Source organism: Boleophthalmus pectinirostris, unplaced genomic scaffold (assembly GCF_026225935.1).
Source record: "Boleophthalmus pectinirostris isolate CB_2022bp ecotype Guang Dong unplaced genomic scaffold, ASM2622593v1 HiC_scaffold_1, whole genome shotgun sequence".
NCBI lineage: Eukaryota > Metazoa > Chordata > Actinopteri > Gobiiformes > Gobiidae > Boleophthalmus > Boleophthalmus pectinirostris.
The window spans coordinates 37,648,377-37,671,942 of NW_026570970.1; the positions used below are offsets into that span (position 1 = coordinate 37,648,377).

At 40.1% G+C, this 23,566-nt stretch overlaps 1 protein-coding gene across 1 annotated transcript in view; it reads right to left on the minus strand.

Annotated features, from left to right (window-relative positions):
* The window catches only part of LOC110163832 (poly(rC)-binding protein 3), a 50,477-nt gene that overhangs the window by 16,095 nt on the left and 10,816 nt on the right, over positions 1 to 23,566 (minus strand). The window contains exons 4-11 of the mRNA XM_055154204.1: positions 19,894 to 20,041; positions 18,959 to 18,982; positions 12,577 to 12,609; positions 12,392 to 12,508; positions 12,121 to 12,249; positions 5,137 to 5,190; positions 3,941 to 4,015; positions 3,606 to 3,647 (exon numbers count right to left, since the gene is read on the minus strand). Of these exons, the coding sequence (XP_055010179.1) occupies positions 3,606 to 3,647; positions 3,941 to 4,015; positions 5,137 to 5,190; positions 12,121 to 12,249; positions 12,392 to 12,508; positions 12,577 to 12,609; positions 18,959 to 18,982; positions 19,894 to 19,968 (549 nt within the window). The 5' untranslated portion in view covers positions 19,969 to 20,041. The remainder of the gene's footprint in view (positions 1 to 3,605; positions 3,648 to 3,940; positions 4,016 to 5,136; positions 5,191 to 12,120; positions 12,250 to 12,391; positions 12,509 to 12,576; positions 12,610 to 18,958; positions 18,983 to 19,893; positions 20,042 to 23,566) is intronic.

The following is a 23,566-nucleotide window of genomic DNA, read 5'->3' on the forward strand; positions in this document are numbered from 1 at the left end:
TTCTATTGAAAAACCAAGGCCGCTCTCTGCAGTGAGCCTCGTCGTTTTGGTCTAAAAAATGTTCGTATTAACCTGCTCTAGATGATCCTAGGATTTTATTCAACACTTTTGTCTGATATGAACAAATTTGCCCCTTTAAATTAGAGTGTCCAGACGTCCCTATTGACCTGGGACAGTCCCAGGTTTGAGTCCTGTGTCCTCTGTCCCAGCAGATTTATACAAAACTAGTGATTTGTCCCAGTTTTGTACAAGAAATGTCCCAAGTGTCCATATTTTAACTAATTTAATCTAAACCAGGACTAAACTAAGACTAAACCAGGACTAAAACAGGACTATCACAGTTTTTGACTAATCAGATCCTAACCAACAGTAAAGAGGGGCATAATTTATCATTAGTTTAGCCAAAATACACAAAACCGTGTTGTGCAAATGACAATAAAGTTAAAAACTGCAGCATCAGAAGCCCCTCAGATTACAAGTGACGCGAGAATCCACAATGTTTGCACAATTTTATTTATATCAACCATCCCAACCCGGGTGTGTCCCAGTTTAGAATTTTGAAAATCTGGTCACCCTACTATAACCGCTGGCTTCAGTGAGTTTCATTTGGAGTTGAACGCTGTGGGTGACGTCACACTCGCTTAGTCCACTTCTTTATAGAGTTGGGTGACCATATTTCCAATTGTGAAAACCCCCGACACCTTACCAGGGGTGGGAGGTGGGGCCTCGACATTGAGCTACAGTCGTCCCTCGCTATATCGCGGTTCACCTTTCGCAGATTTTTTTTTTTTCTTTTTCTTTTATTGTGTCAATTTTGCATGTTTTTTTTTGGGTTTTTTTAACACACGGGTGGGTCAGGACTAAACCAGGTCTAAACCAGGACTAATCTTGGACTTAAGAGAGAGAACGCCGAGCAGTTTGTCCGCAAAGCGTTATCAGGCAATTGCTGCGTTTACCTCGGTGAGGTGCGGAGCTCTGCATCAGTCCTTTCTCCTTTCTCTCACCTCCGAGCCCACCCCGACAGTGAGTCCTGTTTCAGTCCTGGTTTAGTCCTGGTTTAGTCTTAGTTCAGTCCATGGCGTAGGCAGCGCAAAGGTTTGATATAATCTCGGGTTAACGGGCGGGTGCGGTGTTGTACTGCAGGTCTCCAAAAATGTACCCGTGCAGGGCTCTGCACTGTCGGCTCCATTACAGAATAAATGAATCTTCAGTTTGTTACATAAAGAAGGAGGAAAATAACAAAAGGACAACAGCAGCAATAAGTTTTAAGAAACATGCTAAAAGGGTTGCACCTCTGAAAAAGTCTATAAAGTTTGTGCTGAAGAGTTTTACAGCCTTAAAACAGATATAATAATTGTAAAAAATAAAGTTGACTACTTTGTGGATTTCACCTATCGTGGGTTATTTTTTAGAACGTAACCCCCACGATAAATGAGGGACCACACTTCACAACCTGTGCACATGGCCTCCCACTTGTATCGACCAGGCCGGAAAACTGAGAATTTCTTGTCCAAGTCATTGTTAAATGTGCATTTGTGTTTCGGTATGTTACAGACTGACCGACTGTTTGTGTCTTGTTCCTTCTGAGTCACAGACGCTACAAGAGACGCTCAGTTTAATGCCCCAATGAACAGTAATGAAAACCTGGACATTTACCTGGACACTTAAAAAAAAAAAAAAAAAAAAACCTCAGACGCCCAGGACAGGACACAAAATATGGACATGTCCGGGAAAAAACAGACATTTGGTCATCCTATTATAGAGTTTATGTGTATAAGGTTTACATTTTGTTTTATATTTTCCCCTCAGAGTCTGTGTGTAAGTCTGCGACCAAATGAGACCCTGAGCTCTGCCTTGTATTGACTGAAACATGCTGATGGAATTCATATGAAACGTGTCATAAATTGTGGCCTTGGTCGTCCTTATGCCTGAGCGATTGAACCAACAACCGCAAATGTGGCTAACATCCATCAAAGCTAGCTCTGGGTTAGCAAACAGCAGCAGAAGCTCAGAGAGTAAACAGGAGAGGCCCCGGACATGAGGCCGTCTGCTGCATAAAGAGACATGATGGAACAGCACAGACCTGATGCGAGAGAGGTGGAATAGTGTATGTATTTTTTAATCATATTTTATTATTTAAGGGTCAGACATTAAAGGAGAGGTATTAGGTATTAGGTTTGTTTTCTTGGTTTTAGCTTTACACTTCAGCATAATTAGGTCATTATTTTAGGGTGACCAAACGTCCGTTTTTCCCTGGACATGTCCGTATTTTGCGTCCTGTCCTGGGCGTCCGGGTTTTTTAATTTTTTTTTAAAGTGATGCAAACGTCCGGGTTTTCAGTACTGTTCATTGGGGGCATTAAACTGAGCGTCTCTCGTAGCGTCTGTGACTCAGAAGGAGCGAGACACAAACAGTCCATCAGTCTGCAACATACCAAAGCACAAATGCGCATTTAACGATGACTTGGACAAGAAATTCTCCGTTTTCCATCCTGGTTGGGACAAGTGAGAGGCCATGTGCACAGGTTGGGAGGTGAGAGTACAGTGTTCCCTCATTTACCTTCTAAAAATAACCCGCAATAGGTGAAATCCGCGAAGTAGTCAACCTTTATTTTTGATTTTCGAGACCTTCGTGACAGCATTCCTCACAATGACATGCCTGCCTCTTTACTGTTGGCAGCGATAAAATTTGTCAAAAGTAGGGACATTTCTTGTGTAAAATTGGGACAAATCCCTGGTTTTGTATAAATCTGCAGGGACAGGGGACACAGGCTCAAAACTGGGACTGTCTCAGGTAAATAGGGACGTCTGGTCACCCTAATTCAGCAGGATTGTGTATCATTTTTGTATAAATGAGAAAAAATGCTCTGCTGGACTCCACAACGCACTTGCTTCTTTTATTAAGTTGTTTAAGATCCATATTGCAAATTAAAGGTTGTATGGAGGATTTTTTTTTTTGTTTCAAATTGTCAATGAAAGTTCAAAATAGAACTATTAGAGATGCAGCAGCCTTGTAATTATGATGACCAAAAAAAAAAAAAAAAAAAAAAAGAATGAAAATCCATCAACTGTGGACGTGGTGGGGGCAGATAAACATCAGCCAATAGTTTACGAGGCTACCTCTTTATCTATTGGCTGTTAGGTTGTCAATCAAACTCTCTATGTTTCTAGCATCGCCGACTTGCCGACGCGCTGGGATTGAGTGGTTTATGTTCACCTCTCATGCACTGATGCCGTTTACTCAACCAACACAGTGGTTCTTGGCATCTTTTTCGAACTGTAGCTTCCTCTCAGTTTGCACAAATTTTGTTTTAATGGAACACAAGAATTCAAAAAGAAAGTCTGTTTTTAATGTCGCTGGAAGAAGAAGAGAAGGGCAAAAGGAGCGAAGCGCAACATTTAAAAAAGGACAGTCGCTGCATTTCTCTTTCCTTGGAAAATCTTCTATACATCCTTTAAATAGTCCAAATTATAACAGAATGATCCACGTTGTGAGAGATTATTAACTTACAGAGGAGACACAAGCACTATCTGCTACTACTACTACTGTCTGATTGAAAGGACTTGGACTTCACATTTAGATGAGAGAAATCATTTGAAACTTACATCTGGGTGTGGGATGGCGTATTGTCCCTGAATCGTGTAGGCCTGAAAATGGAAAAGAGAGACAAATTCAACATCTTCATTAAAGACGTAACTTTTCGGGTGGAGAGTGTGCCACCTGCTTGTCTCCATGGAGATGCTATTGATTGTCTAAAATGTTCCGCAGTGGTTAAGCAATAGACCCGTGATGAAATACATGTTTAATGCCTTACTGGGGAACATTTCAGGCAAAGCAGTACCATCTTTATGATCACTTGCAGCTGGTTAGGTTCCACCAAAAACAAAAGTTACTCAGTTCTCTTGTATCTGTATGTGTTGAAAAAGTAGTTCTTTCTTACCTGTCCTCCAGAGAAGATGAGAGGAGTAGAGGCTGGTTTGGGTCGATAGGGGATGGTCGCACCTTTAGGCGGAGACTGTGGAAAAAAACAAAAAAAAACAACAAAAAATTAACTCAGCTCCTCTGACCCTCTCTCCTGCTCCTCTGACCCTCTCCTGCTCCTCTGACCCTCTCTCCTGCTCCTCTGACCCTCTCCTCTGCTTCATAAATAAATTAAACTAAACTAAATAAACAAAGAGATTAGAATTTGACTCTGAAATCACAAAAAGTCAAGAATGAAATACATTCATGTCTTCATTAATAACTCATGTGCACTTTTGGTTCAATGTGATATATTACAAAGTGATTAGATACGGTTCAATAAAATGTAAAGGCTAAATCATGGCTGTGATTCTAAAAGTCTTTGTTAAACCATTTCCTGTGCAAAGTGAATATGAAACAAAACATTTTAATCAGAACTGTGAAAATTAATAAACGAATAAACAAGTTTCCTTCCTCTAAACAGGCAATAATTTAGTCAAATATACCAAAAATACTCTTGGTGATATATTGATACAGCAGCCCATGATACTGATACTGTATCATCACATTAAACAATACAATATATTGATATTTCGATGAGAAGTTCAATCAAACCCATTTTATTATTATTAAAAATGAGTTTAGTTATACGACACTTTTCAAGCTATAAGCTATAATCTGAAAGATAGGCACTACTTTCCCCGCCCCTCCTCCTCCTATTGGTCAGCCTCTGTCGTACTTGAGTGCAGGACAGGATTTAACCAATCACAGATGAATGTGGACCTTCTGAAGAAGCAGACATCTTTAGTCACCCCTTTAAAAGTAAAATAGATTAAATCCTGTTTTGGCCAGTCCTAACATTGTGATGCATTGTGTAACTTTCCTGAATATGTTATTACGAATGTTCCACTATATGGCATTAAACTTATTCATCTCCATGGAGACAAGCAGGCTGAAGTTACAGGTCAAATCAGTGGAGAGTCGGCCCCGCTCACAGTAAGCATGTGTGTTTCCAGGTATTTTTTGAGCAACAGAAACACATGAAATTAAATAAATACAGGCTAGAGACGTCTATACTGTGGAACATTACTGACAAAGCAATAACATCTCCATGGAGACAAAAATTTGGCAGAACCTGAACCAGAAAATGTTCAGTAGACTAGTGCATCTGGTTACCTCTAGCATGACGACACAGATCTGGTGTACACACTGATCATAGTTCCACAGTTCCTCAAGTTAACATGTTGTTGTATTCTTTAACCTTACCTCTAGTAGTACTAGTATTACTAGTATTAGTAGTATTAGTAATACTACTACTAATACTAATTCTACTACTACTGCTATTGCTATTGTTGCTACTGCTATTGCAATTACAACTACTACTACTACTACTACTACTGCTACTACTACTACTACTACTACTACTACTACTACTACTACTACTACTACTACTACTACTACTACTGCTGCTACTACTTAGGGTGACCAAACATCCATTTTTCCCCGGACATGTCAGTTTTTTGCATCCTACCTGGCGTCCTGTTTTTTTTTTTTTTTTTTTTTTTAAGTGATCCAAATGTCTGGGTTTTCATTTTCTTTCATTGGGGCCTTTAAACTGAGCGTCTCTCGTAGCGTCTGTGACTCAGAAGGAGCGAGCAGACAGAAACAGACGGTCATTCTGAAATATGCTGAAGCACAAATGCACATTTAATAATGACTTGTACAAGAAATTCTCTGTTTTCTGTCCCAGTTTGCGAGGTGAGAGTAGCTCAATGTCGAGGCCTCACCTCCCACCGCCGATAAGGTTTCCGGGTTTTCACAAATGGAAATATGGTCACCCTACTACTACTACTACTACTACTACTACTACTACTACTACTACTACTGCTGCTGCTACTACTATAACTACTTTTACTACTACTACTAGTACTACTAATCTTTACAACTACTATTCTTAGAGCTTACCTCTAGAATAACGACGCAGATCTGGCGCACACTGGTCATATGTTTAACAGTAAAGCTAACATGTTGCTGTATTGTTGTAACTCACCTCTAACATGACGACTGCTAGATCTGGCTGCTACTACTACTGGACTGCTACTGCTGCCTCTAGGCTACTGTACTACTACTACTGACTACTACTGATGGTCTACTGCTACTACTACTTACTGCTACTGGCTACTGCTACTACTACTACTGCTGCTACTACTACTACTACTGCTACTACTACTACTACTACTACTGCTACTACTACTGCTACTACTACTACTACTGCTACTGACTACTACTACTACTGCTACTACTACTACTACTGCTACTACTACTACTGCTACTACTACTACTACTGTACTACTGCTACTACTACTACTACTACTACTACTACTACTACTACTACTGCTACTACTACTACTACTACTACTACTGCTACTACTGCTACTACTACTACTACTGCTACTACTACTACTACTACTACTACTACTACTACTACTACTACTGTACTACTACTACTACTACTACTACTACTACTACTACTACTACTACTACTACTACTACTACTACTACTACTACTACTACTACTACTACTACTACTGCTACTACTACTACTACTACTACTACTACTACTACTGCTACTACTACTACTGCTACTACTACTACTACTACTACTACTACTACTACTACTACTACTGCTACTACTACTACTACTACTGCTACTACTACTACTGCTACTACTACTACTACTACATGTACTACTACTACTACTACTACTACTACTACTACTACTGCTACTACTACTACTGTACTACTACTACTACTACTACTACTACTACTACTACTACTACTGCTACTACTACTACTACTACTACTGCTACTACTACTACTACTGCTACTACTACTACTACTACTACTGCTACTACTACTACTACTACTACTACTACTACTACTACTGCTACTACTACTACTACTACTACTGCTACTACTACTACTGACTGCTACTACTGACTGCTACTACTGCTACTACTGACTACTACTACTACTACTACTACTACTACTACTACTACTACTGCTGCTACTACTACTACTACTACTACTATTGGTACTGCTACTACTACAACTACTAATACTAATACTTATGCTACTGGGTTCGGTCAAGTGGTAACGGAGGGAAACAGGGGCAGATTTTTGACATTCAAATGTCTCTTATTCAGAAACTAGAGGAACTATTGAAATAAAGTAAAGTATCAGAATGTAGGAAAGAGTTACACTCCAACAGGGTCAAGTTAAACCTGTGAGATTCTTTCAAGTTCAAGACAAAAAATTTAAAAACTAATGGAGGGAATGAAATATGCAGCACTTTTTGGCAATAAATCCAAACAGTGATAACTCTTGGTTCTCACTTCCATATCCTTAACAAACTGGTTTGAATATTTGCTTCATATAGTTTTCTACCATATGGTACAAGATTAGGTTGAAAAACCTCTTACTTTTTGACTCATGAGATTTTTTATTTATTATTTTCTTATTAAGTAACGGAGGGAAAATTGTGCAAGCAAGTAGAAGGTGCAGGATTTTACATTATTTGTCAGCTTTTTTCTTCCAAATACTTTAACTCTTTCCCCCTTGGACGCCTACTTGGAACAATCCATACATATATTAGTATGTATGGTTGTAGTGGCCCCCACTTATCACAGCCTCTGATTACATGTGAAAAACCGAGCCATTTGTAATGGTCATTAAATCATGTCTTTAGTGATACAGCAGAGGTGTCAAAAGACGTCATTAAGGAAACAAGGGAGGGTCGTCAAATGTCGTCTTCATGGGGGAAAGAGTTAATATTACTTCAAAATGAAAGGAAACTCTTTCTATAAAATATGTCAGTCCTTCCAAGCAAATTTTTATCATTTTAAATACTTTTTTTTTTTTTTTTTCAAAAATCCTGTCCCTTCATCAACAGTTCAAAGATGGAATAACACAAGATATGATGAAATACATCCATTTATTGACATGATTTTCAGGTCTTTGGAATTTGGGAAATAATTTTTGTTCCATGTTTCATACATGGTCTGTTTAAAACATATGGAACTTTAGAACCAAAAATGGAACAGAAAAAAGGTCAACAGTTTCATAAACTAGAGTACATATGTATCTGTTCAATACATTTTTAGATCAGATGCAGTAACTTGAATTTTTGGCCTTGTTGTTTACTTCTGCTTGACCAGGCCCTACTGCGACTGCTGCTACTACAACGAGTACTACTATTGCTACGTACTACTGTGTACTACTACTACTACTATTGTTACTGCTACTATGCTACTTCTACTACTTCTACTACTTACTACTACTACTGTTACTAATGCTGCTACTGCTACTACTACTACTACAACTACTACTACTTCTTCTGTTACTGCGCTACTACTACTGCTGCTGCTGCTACTACAACTATTACTACTTCTACTGCTCCTGTTTGTGTTTCTGCTGTTAGTACGGTTCTTCTTGTGGCTGGAGGTGGTTGTGTCCTGATGGTTGAGACCTTCAGACGTGGCGAGTTTCTAAATTTGACAGATTTGAATAAAGTTCTAAAGCCCAAACACAAACCCGCGTTTGGTGTCGGAGTTTAAACACGTTTTTGTGAATATTTCTCATTTAATGCTCCTCTTTGATCCTCCTGCCTCTGCGTGTCTTTCTTACACTTTTTCACCTCATCCCTCTCTTTCATATCTCTTCCTTTCCTTCTCACAACTCCTCCTTCCCCCCTTTTACTTTCTCTTTCCCTCCACCCCTCCCGCATTTCTCTCCTTCAGATGTTTTCTCCATAAACATATTTTTTCATTTTTCCTTCATGTGCCCAGTTTGACAAAGCTCCAGACAGACACATTTATGAGTATTTCCAGGAGAAAAGAGGAGAGGAGGAGAGAAGGAGAGGAGGAGAGAAGGAGAGGATAGATGAGGAGAGAAGGAGAGGAAGAGAGGATAAAGGTGGAGAGGAGGAGAGAAGGAGAGGAGGAAAGGAGGAGAGGATAGATGAGGAGAGGTGGAGAGAAGGAGAGGAAGAGAGGATAGATGAGTGAGGAGGAGAGAAGGAGAGGAGGAGAGGAGAGAGGAGGAGAGAAGGAGAGAGGAGAAAGGAGAGGAGAGGATAGATGAGGAGAGGAGGAGAGAAGGAGAGGAGGAAAGGAGGAGAGGATAGATGAGGAGAGGTGGAGAGAAGGAGAGGAAGAGAGGATAAAGGTGGAGAGGAGGAGAGAAGGAGAGGAGGAAAGGAGGAGAGGATAAATGAGTGAGGAGGAGAGAGAGGAGAGAGGAGGAGAGGAGGAGAGAGAGAGAGAGAGGAGGAGGATAGATGAGAGGAGGAGAGGAGGAGAGAAGGAGAGGAGAGGAGGAGAGGAGGAGAGGAGGAGAGAAGGAGAGAGGAGAGAGGAGAGGAGGAGAGGATAGATAGGAGGAGGAGAGAAGGAAGGGAGGGAGAGTAGGAGAGGAGGAGAGGATAGATGTGGAGAGGAGGAGAGAAGGAGAGAAGGAGAGAAGGAGAGGAGGAGAGGATAGATGAGTGAGGAGGAGAGAAGGAGAGGAGGAGAGGATAGATGAGGAGAGGAGGAGAGTAGCTTTGACAAGAAGAAAGTTTCAAAGTTGGGTTCAGAATCTCCCTGTATCATGAAGGACAAGTTTAGTTTGTGTGTTAAGTTCATTTTTTACACAGAGATGTCAGTCTGGTCTCTACTCCCTCTGTCGCATCTCAAATCAGAACCAAACATGATCGTCCAAATCAGATTTGTTTTTTTCTGTAACACGAGGTCTTCAAAGTTTTTCAGGCGAGGGAGAGCTGGAGCATTGACCCCGACTATTTAAATATGACATACAATTGTGTTTTATATTTAATTAGGACTGGTATCGTGTATAAACAGCTGCTCTGTCACTTAACAAGTCCAGACTTCTCCTAAAATCCTGAGCTGAAACTAGCTCCATCTCCAGTTTAAGCCTCAACTTGTTCCATGACAGAAATAAGCCTGAGTCTGACCAAAGCTAAACTCAGACCTGAAGTTTAAGATGAAGTTTGTGCTCTTGTGGTGACTCAGAGAAGACCAGAGCAATGGAGCCACGATATCACGCAAAATAGGCTCAGAGTGTGACATTTTTAATGATCTGATTAAACGAGAGAGGAGCCACAGCACACATGGACAAGAATTTGATTTGGAACACTGAACTTTTTCTTTCTGATCCGAGGAGTGAGAGGAAAGACACGACTTCCCCTCGTCTCCCAGTCGCATCCGTCCAGATGTGCGGTAGTACATGAGGAGCTTAAGTTCCTCGTGCATAAAAGTAAAGCTGTAATAGAACTCTTCACATATAGTCTAGAAGAAACGATAAAATCCGGGCTGACGTGTTTGCAGTTTGACAGGGAGAGAGACGAGGAGACGAGGGAATGAAGAGAGAGAGACAGACGTGATGAAGGAGTGAACAGACAGAAATCACTGAAAACCACTTCATCCTCATCTTAAAAAAAAAAAAAGTCTAATCAGCCAAAGATTTCATGACCCTCCTGCAGTGTTGAAGCCCTCTGGTGTAACACACAAGTGAAACAAAGGAACTCACTGGTCACCTGTGATTCTGAACAAATATTGAACGTTTCTCTCCCCTCAGATGAACAGTTTTTCCTCATAAGAAGCCACATTTGTTTTGTTACAGCTGGACCATGTGTGCCCCTGATTGGCTAATCTGTCTGTCAATCACACCCAGTCCAGAGTCTGTAGTTCAGGAGTTATCAGTAGGTCTCCAGCCCTTTCCAAGTAGCTCGCCAAGGGATTTCTGAATTATTATTGTGCTGAATAACTCAAATTTGATTGATTAAATCCCTATTTCTCTTGTAAGTGTATCATTTTGGTGTCTAATTTTGTGCGCTGTTTACTGGATAATGGGTTATGTTGCATACCGTAAAATACAAAATAATAGCCGGTTTTAATGAACTGATGAGTTCCATTTAAACGCCCGGTGCAGATGTATATTTTGATAAATAACCACTGGTTTCAAATGAACTAACCTGCGTCTGTATAGAAAGTCGCCTGTGCCAACTGTGTCTGCTGCTGAGGAGCTGCTCAAACTTCTATTTCTTGTTTTTAGTGTTTTATTTAACCGATATCTGATGATTAGTGCAGCAGCACCACAGAGAGACTGATGTTTACAATGACACAGGAGCAGTTTGACTTCAGGTCAGGGCCTGCAAGTCCTTCTCTGCTGGCCTAAAAAAATATCTGAAGCACAGACTGATGTTTCTCATTTCTTATTTTATTTATTTATAAAGGGACAGGGACATATTTATGAACATAAAAAAATGTAAATATGTTAATTATATTATTATTAAATAATTTCAAATGGTCTGTTTTCTTCCTTTCAGAGCTTTTCTGATGCTTGTGCTGCTTCCACACATGAATTTTCATATTAAAGCATTTGACCAATCACATTTCAGCTGTCACTTGTCACTAGGCAGAGTCAGAGTCAAAGAAGTGTCCCTGAGACCTTCACAATCTGAACACTAAATAAATGTCCATGAAACTGTTGCTTCAACCAATCAGATTTTGAGTTGGTGTCGCCAGACCCGTGATTGGACAATCAGAGAGCGAACCAGCCAAAGCAGCAAAATGCATCTGTAGCGGAACCAGGACTAAACCAGGTCTAAATCAGGACTACACCAGGTCTAAACCAGGACTACACCGGGTCTAAATCAGGACTACACCAGGTCTAAATCAGGACTACACCAGGTCTAAACCAGGACTACACCAGGACTAATCTTGGACTTGAGAGAGAGCGAGACAGAGCGAGAGAGAGAGTGTCCGCAAAGCACGACAGGGCAACAGCTGCACTGAGCCCTGCGCGGCCAACAAACAGTCCTGGTTTAGTCCTGGTTTAGTCCTGGTTTAGTCCTGGTTTAGTCCTGGTTTAGTCCTGGTTTAGCCCCAGCGCTCCTCACTTCTTCTCCGTGCACAGAATCTCCACGTCTCTTTATACTGTGTTTCTGTATAATAATTAACGCTTTCATAACCCTAAAATAGTTGTTGAGGAGTGGATTGTTTCAGACAGAGCTCTACTGACTTTTCCAGACTGAATGGATAGGCTTTATTCTGTGCGCTGCGTCCGATCAGCCTCACCTTCACTGACCAATTCTCTCACCTCTCTCATATCTTTGATCTTGCTCCCTCCCTTCCCGATGAGAGAGCCGCACTGACTGGCCGGGACCACCAGCCTGAGGGTCACCGGGGGTTTGGGGGCGGGGCTATTGCTCATCGAGTTCAAGATGTCCTGAAACAGAGGAAAGATTATCACCAAATATAACACAAATAATAATGAAACCAACAGCTCCCATAGTGTTCCCTCCTCCTCTCTCCTCTCTCCTCCTCCTCACATTCTAGCAGTAGTTTCTTGTACTTCGCAGTACTTTTACCTCCTCAAACTTGTACGCGATCATGGCGAAGGCTTTAAAGATGGTGTCCGTGGGGCCGGTGATGGTGACGATTCTCTCCGGACAGTTCCCCTCTGAGATGTTGATCCGAGCTCCACTCTGAAATGCAAACTGCATTTCATCAGACTTCTGCATGTTCTACCCGTGTCAGAGCTCACGAGACTCACCTCCTCTCTCATCTTCTTCACGGTTTCTCCTTTCTGAAATCACAAAACACGGAGTACTCAAAAGGAAAGGGAATTTAGAACAACGGTTGCCTGGAAATCCAGAAGAATATTTCTCTGTGTTTGTTATACAGCTCAGCGATGAGTCTGGATTCGTCCAGGCAAGAACAACAGTGGACTCCTTGGCCTCTCTCTCTGTGACTGTTTCTGTGAATCTCGCCATTTTGGTTTTAAAACATTCGTATTAACTCGCTCTACATGATCCTGCAGTTTTTATTTCGCTATTTTGCCCGTAAATCAAGGGACAATAACAGACCAATCAGGTGCCTTCTTAGAGCCATTACCTTCAACAGCCACACTCCGATTGGATCTTTAGTTGCTATGATACTCAGTGATAACCAATGTACTGTTAACCCTTACATACTGTTCATTTCTGAAGCCTACACAATACGGTTCGGGTCAAATTTGACCCCGATCCAAGAATTCCCTCATAGTAAGTGTCTAAACTAAATTTTGAACTACAGATCTATTTAAAATGACTAAATAGACTGTCCCACATTAAGAAATAAGTATAATATATAAATATAATGTTTCTGAGAGCAGGAAAAGAATATTTTTGTAAGTATTACAACACTTGTTTTTGGAGGAAAAACATCTACTATCACATATATCATGTCCTGTTTTACAAAACACCTAAAAACATAAAAGCCATTAGGATTTATATATATATATTACTGCATTTGAAAATGACATGAATATTCTGGAACTGTTGGAATCTATAATATATCCATGTTTCTCCACTGCAGCCATTCTGTTTATTTCAATCTAGTCAGTGCAGTCAAAGCAGTGATAGGAAACTTTGTGTGTGTGGGACTTTCATCTGTGTTTCCTACATTTGCAGCAGGTTGTAATTGTTTTGAAGTCCTTCTTTGCAGGGCTTAAGTTGTATCTTCTTCTCTTCTGTGTCCTTGTGTTGGTTTCTGGTGTGATTTCTTGATCTGGGTCAGGTTCAGATCACTGCACTGGCCTCACCAACGCTGCTGAAGCTGCTGAAGATGCTGAAGATGCTGTGTGGGGAAACTGGTGTCATCTTTGCAGACAGGGAGTCACAAGGGCCTTTCCAAGCTCCTCCAGAAAAGAACCTCCTCCAGTTCCTCTTGCTTCCTGTCCAGGTTGGGTTCAGCTCACTCCATAGACAAAGCGGGCCAGCAAAGCGGGTCAGCGGGAGGTTCTGCTCTTGCAGCTGTGCCTGTTACTTTGTCAAGGTTTTCCACTCCTCCTTTGTTGGTACTGTAGTCAAGGATGATGATGATGATGATGATGATGATGATGGTGGAGCTCCCAGGAGCTCACCTCTGCAACCATATTATTATATGTAATGTGCTCATAAGGACGACATTCTTGTTCTTCTTTTACATGTACGAGACAACTGTGGTGTCCTGAATGAACTTACTCAAACTTAAAAGAAAAGATCTCTCCCCCTTGATTGACTTGTGTTTCTTCTGTGCTCCATAAACAGGATGATCACTCCTTTCACTGTTTTGAGATTCTCCTTTGCCCCTTCAAAAACCAACAGGCGTCTGTCTCTGTGAACCTGGGGCATGGGGGAATCTCAAAACTCTTGAACTCTGTCACCACTGTTCCATTAAAAAAATATACACAAACATGGTCTGTGCAGTTTCACAGTTTCAAGTTTCTCTAAAACTTCCATTTTGCTTCATTTGACCTGCACTGATAGAGCTAAAATCCATCTTAATTGATACGGGTCAAAATTGACCTGAAACAGCATCAGTGTCGCAAAATTTGTAGCACCTGTACAAAAGTATAAAATTTAAAAATATTTTCATTTTTGTGTATTTTGGCAAAATTTAGGAAAAGTCATCAAATTTCAGGATAAAAGAATGATGTTTAGGGTATTTTTTCTACTGTTGAACGTCAAAACGGGTCAAATTTGACCTGAACAGTATGTAAGGGTTAAAGCATTGAATGATCCACAAAGTTGGATTTTTAGATCATCATTTAATTCAATCCAAGCTCCTAAAGATTCCTGATCTTATAAAGTCTCATACACTGGTAATTTTATTTAGAGAATTCAACTATTTTCTTTTTTTTTCTTTTTTTTTTTCCATTTTTCATTTATACAAAACAACACAAAAAAGAGTGCCGTTACAATCATTCAATGAAATATCAATCAAGATGTGTGTACACTATTCATTTTCAGATCAAGTCCGATCTGACAGGTTTCACATACTCAGTCCATTTCGTCCATGTTTCATAAAATAAGTCCCTTTGGTTCTGGAGGGTGAAAGACAGCTTTTCCATCACATAAATCTCAAAAACTATTTCTATCCTCTATCCTGTATTGATGGAGGATCCGCCCTCAGCCATTTTCTTGTAATGGCTTTTTTGCTTGCTACAAGTAGAATTGCTAATAACTTTTTATCATCTTTTCCCCAATTCTGGACATGAACATCTCCCAAGTATAAACACTCAAAGCTAAACATCAATTTAGATCCAAAAACATGGTTTATATGACTCCAAATCTGTGTCCAATAACATTTCAGAACATTGCAATCCCAAAAAATATGATCGTGGTTTGCCCCCGATGAGCCACAGTCTCCAACATGAATCCCCGTTCCCCTGGTGTCTTTTTTGAACGGGTGTGATAAAAAACCTGACAATATTCTTCCATGAGAATTCAACTCTTTTCTACCAAGTCTTCTGCAAAGCTTGTTGAAAATGAGAGAGATCACATCATTTTAGAGGGTGTGGAGATTTCAAATTGCCCAATGTTCAAACTTCCTGTAAAAGTTTCTGTGTGTCTGTATGCAGTGCTGGGGAGTAACAGATTACATGTACTGGAGTTACGTAATCAGAGTACAAATTATGAGTAACTGTATTCAGTTACAGTTACTGTTTGAGTCAATGGTAATTGGATTACAGTTACTTTGTTGAAATAAATGGATTACGGTGGACACGGTGATTCCTGTTTTCACATTTTGAAACCCCCCCCCCCCCCCAACCCTAACCCTAAACCAGGTCTAAAACCAGGATTAAACCAGGTCTAAAACAGGACTAAAAGCAGGTCTAAATTAGATCTAAACGAGATCTAAACCAGGTCTAAAACCTGTCTAAAACCACAACTAAAACAGGACTAAAAGAGGATTTAACAGGACTAAATGCTGCATGGACATGTCTCTTCGTCTTCTATCAATAATATTTTTAATACGGTTAAGTAAAGACTGGGCTTTTCTTCTTTTTTTTTTAACAGATAAAACATCTTATGTGAAGATTTCCTCATCTTTGCTTCTCTACAGCAAATCAAGTAATCCAAAGTATTCAGATTACGTTACTCACTTTAAGTAATTTAATGGATTCCGTTACAAACTACATTTTGGGGTATGTAATCTGTAATCTGTAGAGGATTACATTTTAAAAGTAAACTTCCCAACACTGTCTGTATGTGAAGTAAAAGTCTGGATACACGTCTCAAGCAGTGCCAAAATATCCATAAATTCAAGTATGGTTTGGTCACAGTAAGACTGTGCAATTAACTGAATTCCAATCACGATTTTAATTTGTGTGTCAAACGATCTCCAAACTCATATAATCAAGTTGAAACGATGAATGTGCCGGTGAATGTGAGGACCTTGGCGTGACGAGCATAGTTTTGCGAGGATTCACGTGGTCCCCCTGCAAACTCTTGGTGCTGTACACGCTGTGTGTAGTGTGTAGCTAGGGTGCTGATATATCCATAAACTCAAGGAGGAGCGTATCGCAACAGGAGTCATATCTGTCTCACTGTTCTATGGATGTTTCTGCTGCTGGACTTATGTTCTGCTGACATCATTGGCTATGGCTCGGTTCGGTTGTGCAGGTGTGAGTGAGGAACATAGAACCCACAGCAATCTAACTTGAGCACCACACAGTTCTTAAATGCTAATGTGAGTCGCCTAAAGTTTGACAAATTTATTTTGGGATATTTTATATAAATTTATTTTATGTTTTAAATATAGAGATTGTAGAACAGCTGGATAAATAGTTTATTTTGGATACATGTTTTTATTTTTATTTATTTAAAAACCCATCCAGGGAAAAACATGCAAACTCCACACAGAAAGGCCCGGGCGACCCAGGGATCAAACCCAGAACCTTCTTGCTGTGAGGCATGACTGCTAGAAACTCAGGCACCGTGTTTGTTTTTCTGCCTTATTTCATGGTCAAAGTTTATTTTATTCATTTTATATTTTTATACATCACAAAACTGCTCTAAGGTTCATATTATCCACATATGTTCATTTTCAATTTGAAAGTTTTGTGTAATCATGAGAGAGAGAAATGCTGAATAAATGCATCGTGTAACTAAAAAAATCAGATTTCAGTATTGACCAAAATAATCGTGATAATGATTTTTTTTTTTCATAATCGAGCAGGTCACAGTTTATAGAGAGTGGGTCATAATATTAGAACAATAGTGTGTTCTGGAGAGCTGCTTTATGTTTGTTGTTTCCTCCCCATTGCTGTTTGTGCTGTTCATTACACGTATCTGCTGTCTGTTCCCATTGTTTGTATGTATGTCTTTAAACAGAAAGTTACCCATACTGGAAAATGTATCATCTTCACATTGGTGTCCCTTCATGCAATAAAGGACTTTTAATATATTCAGTCAGAGTGCCTCGGGTTTGTACCTTACCCACTTTTACATTTTCCAGTAAGGGTCATTTTCTGTTTAAAGACCACTGTTTTAACTCTTGTAAACCTGTACTGCTATTTTTCTTTTTATCCTCTCCAGGCAGGCGTTGCAGATTTGCAACAGCTAAATGCCAGTTACCTACTTACTCCAAATCCATATTTTATGAGCTTTTTTTTACTCAGAAGCCTTTTTTCCCATCCATGCTGATAAACGTGGACGATGTAGACTGTGTAAGAATAACTACACACAAACGGCCAGAAGTGCAAAGTACTTTTGTTGTTTACAAAGGATAAAAATTGTTTCTTGGAGTACCACATGAAAAAGTGATGTTGTTCTGCCACTGTAAAGTTGTTACACTGAGCTTTATGTTTTCATTGTTATGAAAAGTGGTTTACACATAAAGTTATGTTCATATCATTTTCAGTCTTCAGTGTTAATTTACCACACCGGACCAATGCTGCAAATCTGCAACATCCCAGAACACACTGGATGTGAAGGTCTCTCTCTCAAAAAAAAGTCAGTGACACAAACATTTACATACACATATATTTTGACATTGTCCAAGAGTATGTTGTTCTTCTTTTTCTTTTTCTTTTTTTACTGTGCTTTGTCCAAATAGGGTTTGGTCACAGTCCATAGGTCAACAGTCTGTTTGTTTTTTGTGTCATGCAACAGCACAACAAGGTACAGTTTTAATTTTCCTCCAACTCCAATGTTTGTGTCACTGCATTGAGAAACTCTGTACTACACACACCCTCTTCCCCCACACACGTATTATTATTATTATTATTATTATTATTATTATTATTATTATTATTATTATTATTAACTTATTTATTATTATTATTATTATTATTATTATTATTATTATTATTATTATTATTATTACTTTTTTTTCTGTATGCATGTTTAGTTAAGTATCCAATCCCTTAAATTTGACAAATTATAAAAAATAAAAAAAAAGTCAGGATTGTATATTACTACCCCATATGATCATTTTCTCCAAATATCAGATTTTTTCCTGTTACAAAAATTTAATTTGAGCCTGAGAGGGTTAAGACCCAGTGAAGTGCTCTACCTCTTTTTCTTCATCCAACCGTTGGTCTGTATGTGTTGGTGTATGTGTTGGTTTATGTTTCAGAACTATAACAGTGACTCTTTGTCTGCACTTGCAAGTAGTTCATATAGTTCAATGTAAAATGTCTGAAAAATGCAAAAGAAAGCTCATTTTAAATTAGAAGAGGAGGTGGGATTAAATACGTTTTCTTCTTCCCACTCCTTTTTGTGCACATTTTTTGTTGTGTTTATTTCTATTATGATTTCACTAATGTCTTATGTTCCATTGGTTAAGAATGTAAATCTCTTACTTTCACAAAATAAATGCATAAAATAATAATAATAATAATAATAATAATAATAATAATAATAATAATAATAATAATAATAATACTTGTGGTCTGATTTTTAAATATGGAACTCAGCTAAAAATTCGCCACTATATCTGCCAGCCTCGATGAGCTTCATTTGACTAGAGCTGAACCTTATGTATTGTGTGTTGTAAGTATTAAATGTGCAGTGTGTAACTTTTCTGTTGGGGGGATTGGGGGGGAATAGCATCTCCATGGAAACAGAAAGGTGGTGAACAGAAAGGTTACACAGTGCAGCTTTAATTTTTCATTTAAAAGTACATACCTTGCCAATGATGCTCCCAACCTCCTGCAAAGAAAGAACAACAATATTTTAACCAAATATATTTTCCTCCAGAACTTTCAACATTTTACCTTTGGTAGAGTTTCAAAAGGGTTTGAAAATGAATTTGATTTAACCATTTGGTACATTTTGGAGACAAGCAGGTCAAGTTATAGGTCAGATCTGTGGAGAGGCGAGCCCACGCAAAGTAAGTAAATATATAATAAAGACAAACGGAGGTAGACACAACGGAAACTTTGAACCAAATTGACCAAGAACACATTTAGTTGTTTGCATCTGTCTGAATCATTTCACTTTCATTCAGATTCAGATTTTTCACGCTATCGAGGCGTCTCTGAGAAACATTTAATTCTGCAGAAAAGAAAAGAACTTTAATTATTCCGATGAATCTGTGCAGAAATGAAGAACGGCTGTGGAAATTAACAGCCAAGGTTTGGACGGAAATAAAACGAAAGTATTTAACAAAGCGGAATTTAACTTTAACAAACTTCACAACTAAAAGTACAAGGACAGAGGAGGACGGGAGGACATCTGACACACAGAGACAGAGGAGGACGGGAGGACATCTGACACACAGAGACAGAGGAGGACGGAGGACATCTGACACACAGAGACAGAGGAGGACGGGAGGACATCTGACACACAGGGACAGAGGAGGACGGGAGGACATCTGACACACAGAGACACACATCTGACATCTGACACACAGGACAGGACGGAGAGGACAGGGAGGACATCTGACACACAGAGACAGAGGAGGACGGGAGGACATCTGACACACAGAGACACACATCTGGAGGACATCTGACACACACAGAGACAGAAGAGGACGGGAGGACATCTGACACACAGAGACAGAAGAGGACATCTGACACACAGGGACAGAGGAGGACGGGAGGACATCTGGGACAGTTTACCTTCCCGTGCATGAGGAGGCGGATGGTCAGGGTGACGTTGAGCCCCCCCTCGGGCTGGACTTTGGTTTGATCCATTCAGATCAGATCCGAGACCAGATCCTGGGTCCTGGGAGGCGCCGCTCTGACGGAGAGCAGGTCCACCAGTCACCTGCACACAAGACCACACTCTACTCACCCTGAAGACAGACGTGTCCTCTGCATTTGACCCACCCTTCAACCAGTGCCTAGGGGGTAAAACCTGCATTTGACCCACCTTCAACCAGTGCGTCTGGGTTAGACCTGCATTTGACCCACCCTTCATTATCCCTGTAGAGAAATGTGTCCACTGCATTTGACCCACCCTTCAACCAGTGGCTCAGAGTTAATCTTGCATTTGACCCATCCTTTAGTGTGTCTGGGTTAAACCTGCATTTGTCCCGTTCTTCAGCGTGTCTGGATTAAATCTGCATTTGACCCATCCTTATGTGTGTCTGGGTTAAACCTGCATTTGACCATCCTTCATTATCCCTGTAGAGAAATGTGTCCACTGCATTTGACCCACCCTTCAACCAGTGGCTCCAAGTTAAACCTGCATTTGACCCATCCTTATGTGTGTCTGGGTTAAACCTGCATTTGACCATCCTTCATTATCCCTGTAGAGAAATGTGTCCACTGCATTTGACCCACCCTTCAACCAGTGGCTCCAAGTTAAACCTGCATTTGACCCATCCTTTAGTGTGTCTGGGTTAAACCTGCATTTGACCGGTCCATTAGTGTTTCTGGGTTAAACTTGCATTTGACCCATCCTTCAGTGTCCCTGTAGAGAAATGTGTTCTCTGCTTTTGACTCGTCCTTCAACCAGTGCCTCGGGGTTAGACCTGCATTTGACCCATCCTTCACTGTCTCTGGATTAAACCTGCATTTGACCCATCCTTCACTGTCTCTGGATTAAACCTGCATTTGACCCATCCTTCACTGTCTGGGTTAAACGTGTCAGGGGTCGTGGGATCCATCTCCAGATTTTAAGTTAGTCTTGGTCAGGACTTTATCTGGAGGATTTGACCCGTGGTGCATGTTTTGGGTTGATGGAGGAAGCACACCCAGACCAAACCACGGAAACCCGACGGACGGGTTCAAACAAATATTTAAACCTCCTGTTGGGAGCTCGGTTGGACTTCACATCAGTTTCCTGTCTACAGTAAAACCAGTCGCTCTGAGACTCTGTTATCATGACACTGTTACTGTGTTATTATTATTTGTGATATTTCAGATACAGGATTTTTAAAGTATAAAAGATCGGAGATAAAGTTCACAGGAAATAGAATTACTATCACGAATCTGCAGGTTCACCTGTGAGGATGTAAACAGACATGCTAGAGGAACTACTCATGTTCTTTTAAAGAACACCACAACTTGATTCACGGTGCTGTTTTGTGGACTGAGGGTCGTTATTTGCGAAGGACAATTTCTATGGATAATGTGGATGAGATAATACACTTTAAATTTACCACTTTATGAGAGGTGAGGAATAAAGTCTTCTCATTATTTCCGCTCTATCCTGAGTTTGTATTTTGCGTCTCTGTGTCCGTTAAAGGTCACACAAACATTAGTATCATGAGTAGGCCCATGAAAATGTGTGATTTTCATTGTATCGGGCTCAGGTCGGATTCGATCACAGAAAAAATCGGCCTGATCCACACTTCAACCCAGACATAGAGCGAACATCCAAACTCAACACAAAAGGCCCGGGACTCGAACCGGGAACTTTGATGCTGTGCGCCCCCAAAGGTTTAAAGCTCATTTGACTGAACTCCTGTTTGCTCAAGACTCAACCGGAACATTAAGGTCAAAGAGTCGACTCCTCCTGGACGTTTGGCCTCTTTAAATCCAGGTTCAAAACTCATCTATTCATCCTGGCTTTAACACTCTGAGCTGCAGTGACAGTTTGAGCTATTTATTTTATTTCATAGTTTGTTTGTTTTTTTTTGGTTTTAAATTGTTGTTTTTATTGTAAACCACTTTGTTCACCTTGAACCTTGTAAAAGACTCTATAAATAAAGATCACAGTTTGTTTGGCCCTGGTTTAGACCTGCTATTTCCTTGTTCTCTTTGTTCTCTTTGTTCTCTTTGTTTTCAGAATCATAATGACTTTTGTTTGGCCTGAGGAAACTGGCCCGTGTTCAGTCTGGCTGAGTTCCACGCTCTAATGGACACTGTTATTCTATGATTATCTGTTATTATGTTAACGCTATTTTAAGCTTTTCACACAATCACACAAGTAAAACCACTGCTGAAGTAAATAAAAGACAAACCCAACGCTTGACAAATGTTCACACCCACATCTAGTTTATTTATTTAGTTCTGGTTTAGTCCCAGACACAGAAAGAAAAAGCAAACTCCACTCAAAAGGCCCGGGAGTTGAACCACGAACCTTTGTGCTGTGCACCCCGAGGGTTTATACCTGTTTTAGACCTGGATTAGACCTGGTTTGGACCAGGGTTTAAACCTGATTTAGACCTTGTTTAGACCTGATTTAGACCGGGTTTAGACCTGGTTTAAACCTGGTTTAAACCTGGTTTAAACCTGATTTAGACCTTGTTTAGACTTGGTTTAGACCTGGTTTAGACTTGGTTTAGACCTGGTTTAGACCTGGTTTAGACCTGGTTTAGACCTGGTTTAGACCTGGTTTAGACCTGGTTTAGACCTGGTTTAGACCTGGTTTAGACCTGGTTTAGACTTGGTTTAGACCTGGTTTAGACCTGGTTTAGACCTGCTCTAATCTGGCTGTGCTCCTGACAGTGTCATTTGACTGAACTCCTGTTGCTCAAAACTCAAACAGAACCTTAAGGTCAAAGAGTGGACTCCTCGTGGACGTCTCCAGAGACAGACTCACACACTGGGGCCATGAGGATTTCTTTGTCGCTGAGCCCACACTCTGGAACAAACTGCCCCAGATATGCCCCTGTCACCTCTGATACAAACACATATTTGTCTTGAACATTTTTTTACCGTCTTTAATGTCTTCTGTAACAGACTTTAGTGTGTTTCTATTCAATAATAACAATAATGCATCAGTTTTATAAAGTGCTTTTCTGGACACTCAAAGACTCTTTACAGAGCATTTTTCATTCACTTCACACTCGGTGGACTGTACCACTACTGTAGCCACAACTGCCATACAAACTTCATACTAGGCGAGGTGGGTGAAGTGTCTTGCCTAAGGACACAGCAACAGTTTTTATGACCGGCGTCCCCTGTAGCTCCTGATTTTTCCAGTGGTCTCCCATCCAAGTATTAACCAGACCTGATCTGATCTGACAGGATCAGACTCTGACAAACTGGTGTGGCCACAGATGAAAAATATTCCGTCTGGCTTTAACTCCGAGCTGCACTCACACTTTGTCTTATCTGTTTGATTTCATAGTTTGCATGTTTTTATGTTGTTGTTTTTATTGGAAAGCACTTTGTTCAACACAGATTGATTTCTTGATTACCTGATTGTTTGTACCTGCTATTTCCTTGTTACTTTGTTATCTTAATGACTTTAGTTTGGCCTGAGGAAACTGGCCCATGTTCAGTCTGGCTGAGTTCCACACTCTAATGGACACCACTTTATTCTATTATTATCTGTTATTATGTTGATGTTATTTTAAGATTTTCACACGGTCACACAAGTAAAACCACTGCTGTGCTT